Source organism: Mustelus asterias, chromosome 5 (genome assembly GCF_964213995.1).
Source record: "Mustelus asterias chromosome 5, sMusAst1.hap1.1, whole genome shotgun sequence".
Taxonomy (NCBI): Eukaryota; Metazoa; Chordata; class Chondrichthyes; order Carcharhiniformes; family Triakidae; genus Mustelus; species Mustelus asterias.
The window spans coordinates 94,233,305-94,246,684 of NC_135805.1; the positions used below are offsets into that span (position 1 = coordinate 94,233,305).

Consider the following 13,380-nt stretch of genomic DNA (forward strand, 5'->3'; position numbering starts at 1 on the left):
ACCAATAATGCATTCAGAAGCTTTGAATACAGATTTAGCTAAAAATGATTTGCCACATCCCTGTACACAATAGTAAGTTTAATAAAAGCAAAATACTGCAGATGCTGGAAATCTGAAATAAATACAGAAAATGCTGGAAAAGCTCAACAAGTCTGGCAGCATCTGTGGAGAGAGAGACAGAGCTGAAGAAGAGACATACAGACTCGAAACACTAAAGCTGGAATCTTACCACCGTTCACGGCGGCACGAATTTCCCATCCATCTGTATTGAACAGAGATTTGGCTGGGTGGCAAATTCTCCGACCTCACTACAGCGGGAGAGTGGTGTGAACGGCAGGTAAGCTCACACCGTAACTCTCTCCCCACAGATGCTGCCAGACCTGCTGAGTATTTCCAGCATTTTCTGTTTTGATTTCACAACAATAGGTTTCTTGCATTTTGTTCCTCCTCAGATATGATTTCATTACCTAGAGCTCTGAACTGTGTTTACAGCAAAGGATTATAATCCAAATATCTCCGGTATTAAAAGTTGCTTGTTTTTTTGGAGTGGGGTGGAGTTTAACTTAGAAACTTGGGGTCCAAGTATTCACACTGCTGATCCATGCTCCAAGTCAAGAAGGACGCTTGTCACCTGGCAGTACAGAACTTGAATATTACAGAAAAAAGATAGCTGTCAAAGCTTTTCTCTTGTACTCATCAGAACAAATGCAAGAATGCCAAATTTCAAAGGGAACAACAATTTGCATTGCATGAGAAAATGGGTGCTGAGGGTTAGCAAGTTGGCTCTGATTGGTCGAGACATGGTCATAAGGAATGCTGTGGAGATGCCGGCATTGGACTGGGGTAAACACAGTAAGGAGTCTAACAACACCAGGTTAAAGGTGCAACAGGTGATCAAGAAGGCAAATGGGATGTTGGCCTATATCGCAAGGGGGATAGAATATAAAAGCAGAGATGTCTTGCTGCATCTGTACAGGGCATTGGTGAGGCCGCAGCTGGAATACTGTGTGCAGTATTGATCCCCTTATTTGTGGAAGGATATATTGGCCTTGGAGGGAGTGCAGAGAAGGTTCACCAGGTTGATACCAGAGATGAGGGGTGTTGATTATGAGGAAAGACCGAGCAGATTGGGTTTGTATTCGTTGGAATTTAGAAGGCTGAGGGGGGATCTTATAGAGACCTATAAGATAATGAAGGGGCTGGATAGGGTAGAGGTGGAGAGATTCTTTCCACTTAGAAAGGAAACTAGAACTAGAGGGCACAGCCTCAAAATAAAGGGGGGTCGGTTTAGGACAGAGTTGAGGAGGAACCTCTTCTCTCAGGGGGTGGTGAATCTCTGGAATTCTCTGCCCACTGAAGTGGTGGAGGCTACCTCGTTGAATATGTTTAAATCATGGATAGATGGATTCCTGATCGGTAAGGGAATTAGGGGTTATAGGGCTCAGGCGGGTAAGTGGAACTGATCCACTTCAGATCAGCCATGATCTTATTGAATGGCGGGGCAGGCTCGAGGGGCTAGATGGCCTACTCCTGCTCCTATTTCTTATGTTCTTATGTTCTTATGTTCTAAAGTCCAACAGGTTTATTTGGTAGCAAACGCCACTAGCTTTCGGAGCGCTGTTCCTTCGTCAGGTGAGTGGGAGATCTCTGACGAATGCACCAGGAACTATTGTTTACTTATGCTTTGGTTTATTCAAAAAACATGCAATGTTTGGACATGTGCTTTTTGCCCACAGAGCACAGGCCCCTGCCTATGAATATATAGCTTCAGCATCATGTCTCTTTTTCAACGATACTCAAAGACAGTTAAATGAATTACGTGTGCAGACTTTGCAGTAAAACAACTGTGTCGCAGCTGACCTTGAAGAAAAAAGACTGAGTGATCTCCATGGCTTAGTTTCCTCTTTCTCAATGGCTGTTTAAATCTGGTACCAATTAAAGAGAATGCAGCAGCAGTGATGGCAGCAATCAGGTGAAGAGTCAATCACATTGAAGTATTCAAACTGCTTCCTGTGCAGTGTCCCTCCTTTCCACTATCCCATCATTGAATTTCAATAGGTTTATTTGGAATTACGAGCTTTTGGAGCGCTCTGAAAGCTTGTGATTCCGAATAAATCTGTTGGACTTTAATCTGGTGTTGTGAGACTTCTTATTGTGCCCATCCCAGTCTAACACCGGCATCTCCACATCATCATTGAATTTGACATTGCATAAATAGAAAATTAGCTTCTCGTGGTGAGTTTAGCAGTAATTATGAAATTAGAATGTTGTTAAAAACCTAGTTACACCTCATTTAATAAAGATAGAACTTTTTTAAGAGTTTTGACAGCGAAACTAATAGTCAAAACATTGAAGTTCTTGTCAATTCATATGATTTCCCATTTATTGTAGCCTTGAGCTGCCTCAACATCCTCTGGACAAACATAGCATCACTGATATTAACTCCTGGATTTCTAAATCTTCGTCAGCAAGTGTGGTTGCTGTCAGTTTCAGTGGAGTAATGACAACAAACATTGGTGGTTTCACCATCATTACCACCACAAAATCTGGCCCATTATATCTGTGCAGCTGTAACACTTACCCTTTAACAAGGAGTGGTTGATGATTCACAACTAATACCTGAAACAAGTTACTTACTGTAGGAAACCCACCCTTTGATGCAGTTAAAAATTGCTTGGATTAGAGGCCAAATATTTTACATTAAAACAAAAAGGGCTCCACTGTAATAATATTGGGCTGAATGTATCTGTAAAGATTGCGTTGCGGCTCTCAGATGTCTGAAGATTATTACATATAGCTCTAAGGTTCAGACAGTTTGCTCACGCCTGGTCTATGGTAATTGATGGTTCAATGAAATGTTGTCTGGTCAGGTTTGAAAACAGCATGGTAGATTTCAATTAATGTGTTGGAATTTTCTACAGAATCAGTTCAGTGCAGAGGAAGGCTGTCGAGTCTGCATTGATCCTCTGACAGGATATCTTACCCAGACCCTCTCCCCCGCACTATTCCCATTACACGGCGTATTTACCATGGCTAATCCACCTAACCTACACAACTTTGGACACTAAGGGACAACTTAACATGGCCAATTCATTAAACCTGCACATCTTTGGACTGTGGGAGGAAACTGAAGCACCAGGAGGAAACACACACAGAATGTGCAAACTTCACACACACAGTCACTCAAGTTCGGAATTGAACCCAGGTCCCTGGTGCTGTGAGGCAGCAGTGCTACCCACTGTGCCACCGTGCCGCCCTGAGATTTACTTGAGATTTTTTGAAAGTAGGGATATAGGAAGGAAACAAATTTGTTTAATTTCACCTACAATTATTCACTTCCTTGAAATAAATTGGATAAACTCCACAATGATGTGAACTCCAGCCAAGCAAGATAACTTAAATGGTCTTACTCTTTTATACTTTAACGTGAGTGTGACTGAAAATGTTGCTCAAATATAGCAGGTTTTATGCAACCAACTGAAGAATTTGCTATAATATTTTATATTGTTCTATTTGTAATTACATTGCTAAACAATCTCACTTTTTTTCCATATGAAGAATATACATTCACAGTATGGAATTTAGCATATGGAGCAAACTAGCAGGCAGAATAAATGAAAGATAAGCAAGATCCCTAAAAGAGTTGAGTTAACTCAAGGATGGTAAACTTCTCAGTGGAAAATTAGGTTGGAATTAACCTTTTGTAGCAGATTCAGCGATCAACAGCCTGACACAGCTAAATATACAGAACTCCAGATAGTGGGCTTTTGACCAGCTAACCTTTTAGGTATTAGTGTCACAAGTAGGCTTACATTAACACTGCAATGAAGTCACTGTGAAAATCCCAGGGTCACCACACTCCGGCACCTGTTCGGGTACACTGAGGGAGAATTTAGCATGACCAATGCACCTAACCAGCACGTCTTTCAGACTGTGGGAGGAAACCAGAGTACCCGGAGGAAACCCACGCAAACACAGGGAGAACGCGCAGACTCACACTGTTGTTTCCATGCTGTAAACCTCTATGACTCTATAAAGTTACATGGGTAAAATGGGTATAGAGGGATATGGGCCAAACGCAGGCAATTGGGATTAGCTTAGGGGTTAAAAAAAGGGGTGGCATGGACAAGTTGGGCCAAAGGGCCTGTTTCCTGCTGTAATGCTCTATGACTCCACACAGACAGTGACCCAAGCTGGGAATCGAACCCGAGTCCCTGGCGCTGTGAGATAGCAGTGCTAACTACTATGCCACCATGCCACCTGCTTCATTGATTAGACCTGTTCAAGGCAGCTCAGGATATTTCCATGCAGCTCTGGATAATCTTGACCTGAAAAAATCCTAGGTAGTGGGCAAGCTGTAAATTTTTTAATGGCATGAATTCCATAAGCACCCCTGCACACAGTTGACAGGATTACAATGGTGTGATATGATAAATGAGGCTGATTAGCATGCAGACTGTGTTAGTTAGGGATGTGATAGGAGTGGCTATAATAGAGAAGAGGGGAAAAGAGAGGGATTTAGTCTTGCATGGTGAACCATGGTTAAACAACATTACAACTTCTAAGTCATGGCTATTAGATCCCTTTCCTAAAACTTATATTAACTCAGTCAAGTGTATATACAAATCATGACCATATGTTACCGACATATTCAAAATGGAGCATTCAAATGAAAATCAGAAACTCTTGGTCTCTCTGTGGTCCAATTTACTTTTTCTGTTCATCATTCTGGTATCCAGATCTTCAGTCAACTATTTAGGACTTGTGCTTTGCTTGCAGCAATGAAGTAAATACTCCTTTCATATTAGCCACCGCACTCTTAGAGATTCGAAGTATAAAGTGGAAGAGGTTGCCCCCAGCAATTGTTAACAAGAAACAATTTGAAATATAAGCATTTAACTTAAATTGCTTTACTTATCGATGATGCCAAATAAATAGCTCAGATTACTTTACATTGTGAACATGATTTGATGCAACAGCTGACTAAAAGTATTAATTTACACTAATCTACGATAAATCTACCAGAGCGCAGAAGTCAGAATTAAAAGCATTTTTTCACTAAAGGTGTGTTTAGTTTTCTAATCCAATAGAAGCCAAATTTAATTGAAAATAATAGGCAGCAGGAAGTACTGGAATCTAAAATAAGTGAACAAATGGGTTTCTTGTACCGCTGGCTTCAAAAATATGACGAGATGTTAATGCTTATCACAAGATCTGCCACCTAGTGGTAGATTTACAAAATCATTGTCTCTTTCTCCCACTTTGAGATAGAACCATATAAGGGCTTCCTTTGAGATTATTGCTTCACCTCTCATTGAGTGCTAGATAATGCAAAGTCAATTCAAAGCTGCTACACATGCCAATTGCCCCCCCCCCCCCGCCCCCCTCCATACCCCCTCAACAAGCCCCGCCAACATCAGCAACATCTAATTTTATAGATCTGGCTTTAATTACATGGTAACAGATGTCAATTGGCTAATAACAATCAACTGCATATAAAAGTAATTGTACAATAGCAAATTATTACAAGAGTGATAATGGCATCTGAAAAGCAAAGTATGAAAACAAGCAACTAGATTACACTAACCAAAGAATGGTGTGAATATATGGATTGATTTACAGTGGTGTTAGGCTTTGGATTTGTTACAGCACAAGACTTTATAAAGAGATAGAAATGCCCCATGTTTAATTTAATGCATTCACAATTTTCTAGCTTGTATCCCCTAGTTTAGTGAAAAGCAGATGTTGTATGCTGAGGATGCCTTTATCCAGATCTATTGCTGGTGCGATGCAATTTCCTGAGCTGACTGCATACCTAGGTGAAATTCATACTGTAAAATCAGTGGTGATTTTGACATCACCCTGAATCATTTTAGTTGCAAAGCTGCTTCTTTTTTAAAAAATTAAAGATTTCTGATATATGTGAGGAACTGAATCATGTTGTACCTTTGAATAGAAAAGTCCAGTCTATTTAGAAAAAATAATTTTAACATATTCTCAATCCTCCTGATAGTATATTGGGGACCATACAGGTGGTTCTCAGTGCCTTTTGCAGGCCTGTACTTTCATATGCTCCAATGTGGAAGGTACTAGGAATTCAGTTCCTCAAAACATGCAGTCCCACTTCCTTCCATCCAGGTTTCAAGGTTATAATATTGTTGCCACAACAGGTGCTGTTGAACAAGCTCTAGGCAAGTATGAACAGGCAGTGCAGGTTCATTTAAGCACTCACCATTTAAACAAAATGGTTACCAAGACACTGTAAAACTAAATCAGAAACAGAAAATTCAGTACACTCAGTAACTGACCTCAGATTTAAGAACACTCCACAGTCAGTCAAAAAATAAAAGACCATCTATCTGTTTTATCAACTACCCTGAACGCAGGACAGCATCCCCAACTGTCCATTTCCCTCACCTTATTTTTGGGATTTCATAAGTACTGTACTTAAGCTTATCATATGGATTTTTGATTCTTTATGCTCTATTACAATCCTTGCACACAGCAGAACAAAAGGAAACCAAGAGATTTTGATGGATTAGTCAGAGATAGCAGTAGATGTTTTAAACCACTGAGCCTTCCAATCCGCCAATATATATATATTTTTGTCTGATAGTTATGGTTCAAATCATATCGAACAATACCAATTTGAATAGGTACAGTTCCTTTAATAAAATAGTTGGAAGTAACAATCTAAGGATAAAGGGATATCAACTGTTTAAAAGAGACTTGGATGAAGTTGCCAGATTTGCTGACGACACAAAGGGAGAAAAATAAGTTGTGAAGTGGACATAAGGAGACTACAAAAAGATACAGATAGGTTAAGTGAATGGGCAAAGTTCTGGCAAATGGAGTATAATGTGGAAAAATGTGAAGCTGTCCATTTTGGCAGGAAGTATAAAAATGGAGCATATTATCTAAATGGTGAGAGATTGCAGAACTCTGGCATGCAGAGATTTGGGTGTCCTAGTGCATGAATCACAAAAGGCTTGTATGCAGGTACAGCAAGTAATTAGGAAAGCTAATCAAAGTTATCATCTATTATGAGGGGAATTGAATATAATGGTAAGGAGGTTATGCTTCCATTGTACAGGGCACTAGTGAGATCACATCTGGAGTACTGTGTACATTACTGGTCACCTTATTTAAGGAAGGATATACATATGTTGTCTTATGAGGAAAGGTTAGACAGGCTAGATTTAAATCTGCTGGAGTTTGGAAGAGTAAGAGACAACTTGATTGAAACATATAGGATCATGAGGGATCTTGACAGGGTGAATGTGGAGAAGATGTTTTTTCAAAGGAGAATCCAGAAGTGGGAGTCACTATTGAAAACAAAGAGTTGCCCATTTGAAAGAGAGAGAAGGCAAAATATTTTTCTATCAGAGAGTCGAGCGTCTTTGGAACTCTTTTCCTGAAAAGATGGTGGAAGCAGAGTTTTGAATATTTTTAAGGCAGAGATGGATAGATTCTTGGTAAGCAAGGGGGTGAGGTTATCAGGGATAGGCGAGATGCAGATTTGAGATTACTATCAGATCAGCCATGATCTTGTTAAATGGCGGAGCGGGCTTGAGGAATTGAATGGCCTACTTGGCTCCTTGTTCGTATTTTGTAGTTGGCAGCTCCTCAAGACAAATTAAAACATTCTGTAGAGAAAGACATGCCTGAACTTTACATATTTTTGAATGGTTAGGACATGTATGCCCCCATTACATGTAATGATTACACAAAATAATACTTTGGCTTCTTCCAAAACTTGCAGTTCTCCTTCTCATGTGCTGCAGGGATGGGCATTTAGTGCTACACCAAAATCCCATAGAATCCATAGAATCCCTACAGGCAGGAGGCCATTTGGCCCATCGAGTTTGCACCAACCACAATCCTGCTCAGGCCCTATTCCCGCAACCCCACATACTTACCTTGTTAATCCCCCGACACTACGACCCCAACAGACACGGGGAGAACATGCAACTTCACACAGATAGTGACCTGAATTGAATCCAGATCCCTGGCACTGTGAGGCAGCAGTGCTAACCACTGTGCCACCATGCCGCTGTACAGAACACAGTGGCAAAGCCAAATGGACCAATTACCTACCCCAACACCTCTCACCAACACCCCCCCCCCCAATCATTTTGAGGCCAGCAATGTGACTCTAGAAGAACTCCTCTATTTTGCTCTCTTTTTCTCTGTGCTATACCACCTGGCTCAGTCTGCAAGCCCGCACAGCCCACAGGTACAACCTGGGTACTTCAGCATTCCCCATTTCCTGTTCAGTCTACCTCCTGTCAAGTCGGTAAATCTTGAGTTTGGTTCCTCCTCCTCCTCCTCCTCATGCCACCCCCACCCAGTTTACCAACCAAAGATCTGCCAGTGCCCAATGTCCACGATGGGGTAACCTGCACATGTGCACATGGCCACGTCATGCCTGCACATACCATTTCCATCACATTAACTGGTGATGTGATGTCTAACTGAACTTGCCTTTGGGAATGGTGAACCCACTCCCCCATTTCTAAAGGAAAAGTTTGATCTACTGGGATAATCTGGCATTTTAAAACTGTTGGTAAATGAAAATCAGCTTAGATGCTTTGTTTTATTTATCCTACTTACAAGACATTATTTTCTAAGTTTCGTATCGCAATAGATCAACTGACGTCACGGGAGGGTCCCATTCAGAATAAAATTTGAGTGACATTTAATATTCCAGGTGAGATTCCAGATGTGTCTCACACAGGTTAGGCTCAAGCTGTATGATTTCATTAAGAGTTGAGTTTAGATGTGTTCACAGTTCAGCATAACTCAGTTAATTCGAGAACATCAAAGCAAGATGTATTCTTTAATTACAGATTGGACATTTTTGACTGGCACAAAATCTTAACAGGATGAGGCCGATTTTAGGAATTAGAAATTTGCAAAACGCTGATAACCGAGCATTAATCTTTAATTTAACATTAGCTCATTGTGTGCTCGTGTGTCTCGGTATGTGTGTCTTGTCTCCTCTATGTGTGAATGTGTTTCCAGCTATGCATGTTTCTCTCCCTGTCTGTTTGTTTGTGTATGTGCGCTTCCCTGTCTGTGTAAACTAAACTAAACTTCCCCAGTGCACTTCCCAGATCCGTCTCGCAATCCGCAGGTTAGCCGAAGGGAACTCCGCAATCCCCAGACAAGAACATATTCGTGGATATTGCTTTAGAGACAACACTGAAATCAAACCGAACTCTGTACTTAGTATCGGATCTCTACAAGGAGATTATATGGCTGAGGGCTACGAAACCAGATACTTCTTTTGCAAGTTAAACACTTTTGTTTTCTCCCACTTTGATCCAGAAGCGAAATTATTCAAGTGTATGCATTACCTATTAGAGTTTAATCACTTTCGATCAAATACCATATTTTATCAAAATAGTTTAGCAAAATACAAAGCTCACCAGCAGGACGAAAGGAAATCCCATGGCCAAAAGAAATGTTAGGCTGAAATGAGGCGTCTTCATTGTGGTATATCTTTTTCTGTCACTCCCAGCAAGTGGAAGCCCCTCTCGACAATTGTGAAGCTGCCTCCAACTGAGCTAATCTCACTCAACTCCCGACTAATGTAAGTTCCCAGCTCCCAGCGTCACCGCGGAACACTCAACCACTCACACTACACTGAATAAGATAAGTACTAGCCTCCAGCATGCCTGACAAAGTGTATTAGTCATGTACGTAGGTAATTAAACGCCTTCATTCATTTTACTAAAAACTCCACTTGTCTGTGCAGGATACTAGTAATATGGCATTATTATTTAAGTTTATGATTTTCCTTTTTTCGGTTTAGTGCCCATTTTTGTTTGCATCTTTTAGAAAAGGCACTCACTTAACTCTGCTAAAGCTAACACAGCAATGATAAAGTGCAACAATGTAACTGTACCTGAACCAAATTCAATGGCAACTTATCAATCTTTTTCGGAGAATGAAAGATAAGCAATGCAGTAGTATTCTTACCCTATAGCTGGCGATAGATGAATCATATCACTAAACATGGTATTGCCCATGCCGCAGAGGAGACACCCTGGGAGAGTAGGATTCACTGTATTTACTGCTTTGTAGACAAAAAAATTAAAGATGTTGGAAATACTCAACTGGTCAGGCAGCATCTGTGGAGAGAAAAACAATTGATGGGGGCGATCTTACCAGAATTTGACAATGTGTTGGCTCCAGGGAGAAAAATGGAGTGAATGACACCAACAGCTCCGGCATAGCTTCTGAGCGAATCTTGAGCCCGATTAACTAAAGTTTTTATGGCCACGAGAATCACACCACGCCACGCTCGCAGCGGCCTGCCTCTGCTTCACCCAACCCGGCTCAACGTAATCACTGTAATCCTGGGGGAGCGCCATATAAACTGCTCCCAGCACTCTCTGTGTGGAGTTTGCACCTTCTCACCGTGTCTGCATGGGTTTCCTCCGGGTGCTCCGGTTTCCTCCCACAGTCCAAAGATGTGCAGGCTAGGTGAATTGGCTAAACTACCCCTTAGTGTCAGGGCGATTAGCAGGGTAAATACGTGGGGTAACGGGATAGGGCCTGGGTCGGGTTGTTGTCAGTGCAGACTCAATGGGCCGAATGGCCTTCTTCTGCACTGTAGGGATTCTATGATTCACTCATTCCCGATCTATTAAAGGAGATGGCAGCCAGGAATCCCGCTCCGTGTTTCTCGGAGGGAACCCTCACCAGAATGCTGGATGGAGTGGAGCAGAGGCATGATGCACTCTACCCCCACTCCCGAAGGCATCAAAACCCCATCTCAGATACAGTGGCAGCCCTGATGAGTGACAGCTCACTGCAAAGATGGGGCAGCAAGAAGATGAAAGATCTTCTTCACTCAGCCAAGGTAAGTGAGCCTCAAGCAGTATTTTTCTGTACCCCCTCGCACACCACTCACACCTTCAACTTCATCTCTCACCCAGGAAGCTCCTTCCCCCCCAGTCACCATGTTCCCCCTACTCGCTGCCATGCTCCTCACACTCCAGCTCCCACTCAAGGCCCACACCTGCCACACAGTGCCGGATTTAGACTTGGTGAGGCCCTAAGCTATATAAAGCTTGGAGGCCCCTTGTTAAAACGTTACACCAAAAGGTCTCACAAAGATACGTACCAAAACAGGACCTTGGGTTGCCACAAAAAAATTGAAAACATAATTATGCCTTTTAATTATTTAATAGCAAGGTATTTAAAGTGAAAAATACAAATTATTTTCAAATGAATGCATTTACTAATTACATATTTATCATTTGGCTGGCTTGAGCTCTCTCATAGATTTTGGTAATTTTGGTAATTTTTTGAGTTGCTCTTCAAGCTGGTGCTTTCTTTTTCTTTTCTGGTATCCGCTCTTAAATGTTCTCTTCATTGTAAACCTTCTGAAATTTTGTGAGGCCCCTGCGGATTGTGAGGCCCTAAGCTGTAGCTTGTTTAGCTTATGCCTAAATCCGGCACTGCTGCCACATCTCATCACCACCTTAAATGTCAACACTGCTGCCTACACGCTTCACTATCTGTGTCATTGCAGGACAAACTCAACAACGACAAGCGTGAGGAAGCACGTCCAGCCAGAGTAATGCCGGAGCTCAGAACCCTCACACCATTTGAGGGAAGAGCCCCCGAACTGGCTGGGGAGGAGGAATAGTGCGTCTGCGTTGCTGGTGAAATGGGGGCAGCAGACAAAAGTAAGAATCCTCAAGACACGCAGTCATCTCCAAGTCTCAAGTGATTAATCAATGTTCCCTCACTCACCCCTTTGATGCACTAATGCCATCGCCCTTCTCTTGTGGGAAAAACAGCTGAGCAGCCCAGACCATCCTCACAGCCCTGGACCCTCTGAACACAAGCAGTCCTGAGGAAGACTTCTCAGATCCCACTGTTGAAGATGTATCACATTGTCACTTATACCCAGCACCAGCGCAGATACTCACACCTCGGTAGACAGGCTTCTTGGTCACACACTGGCGAACACCTCACAGCTGTAGATCCACAGTAAATGGAAGCAGGAATGTCCCAGGGAACCTGCAGTAGGAGGGATGTCAGAGCCCAGGACTCTGCTGGGCTCCTGGTCGATGACATGCCCCTGGGTCCGGTCATCCCAGAGCTGATGGGATGACAGGATCCCTCCTCAGACTGCAAGGCCGACTGGAGGAGTCCCATCATCCTCAATGAGGCCAACACTGAGGTGGTGTCTGCAGTGGAGAGTTTGGGTGGGACATGCACTCCATGGCAGGAAATATCTGCACCAAGGTTCAGCTTATGACCCCCATTTCTGAGGGTATGAACTCCATGGTGCAGGTCTTGGACAGCATGGTGCAGGTACTAATAGGAATCCACGAGTGTCAGTGCCAGAAGATGGTGGGAATTCTGGATCTCACTCCAGCTGCCCCTCTATCCCATGGAGGACCACCAGGCCCATCAGGTATCCAAAGGGATGAGGAGAGTCTGGTGCACAGCCCGGAGCCTTCCACCAAGGAATCCCTGGGAATGTCCAACCTATCTGAGTCCCCCCTTCTTGTGAGTGACACTCCTTCAACCCCACACACTGAGGAGGGCAGCACTGCAATACCCAAGCTACCTGAAAACAGGCCAGGGCCCGAAAGATCCAGGAGCCCCCCAGGGACGCCAATCAAGATCGTCTCAGGCAACAGGGTGTGGAGTCAGCGGGCCTCCTCAGCCTCAGCTGCTGATTCTGGGCAAGCACCTAGACATAGTGGGAGGGTAAGGAAGAGTAAGAAATGATAGGCACCTAGTTGGCACAAGTGAAAGTAGATGTAAGTGTTGAGAGGTCACCACTGTATATAGTTAGAAATAGTAAATCACTCGATACCCTCACAGAGCCTCCCCCTGCCATTTCATACTGCCAAGCTCGGCAGACCCACGCACACACTCAGCGCTTCATTCCTGTGGAGTGTGAGAATGCCTGTGCTATGTCTCTCCCACACTGAGGACAGAGTAAAGAAGGCCTGCCGTAGGCCACCCTTCCCTTCCCCCACCCCCATCTCCCTCCCCACCACCCCCCCCCAACCCCTTGCCACCCTTCTTGAAACCCTATTAAAGGAAGGAGCAAACCTAAATCCCAGATTTAAAATTTGCATTTAATCTGGCATTAATTAATTGCCATTTTTGAGAGCTCCAAACTTCGACCACCTTTGTGGATAGAAGTGTTAATTAATTTTATTCCTGAATGACCTGGCTAAATTTTAGACTATACTCCCTCATCCAAAGGTTCCCCAACCAACAGAAATAATTTATCTGTCTAGTTTACCTGTTGGCTCTGAGAGGGAATAAGTAAAGTAAAGTTGATTTATTAGTCATAAGTAGGCTTACATTAACACTGCAATGAAGTTACTCCCCTAGTCA

General features: G+C 42.9%; 1 protein-coding gene across 1 annotated transcript in view; it reads right to left on the minus strand.

Annotated features, from left to right (window-relative positions):
* LOC144493698 (uncharacterized) overlaps window positions 1-9,647 on the minus strand; it is a 55,082-nt gene extending 45,435 nt beyond the window's left edge. Inside the window, exon 1 of the mRNA XM_078213056.1 lies at window positions 9,432-9,647. Within this exon, the coding sequence (XP_078069182.1) occupies window positions 9,432-9,494 (63 nt within the window). The 5' untranslated portion in view covers window positions 9,495-9,647. The remainder of the gene's footprint in view (window positions 1-9,431) is intronic.
* Window positions 9,648-13,380: the final 3,733 nt, after the last annotated feature.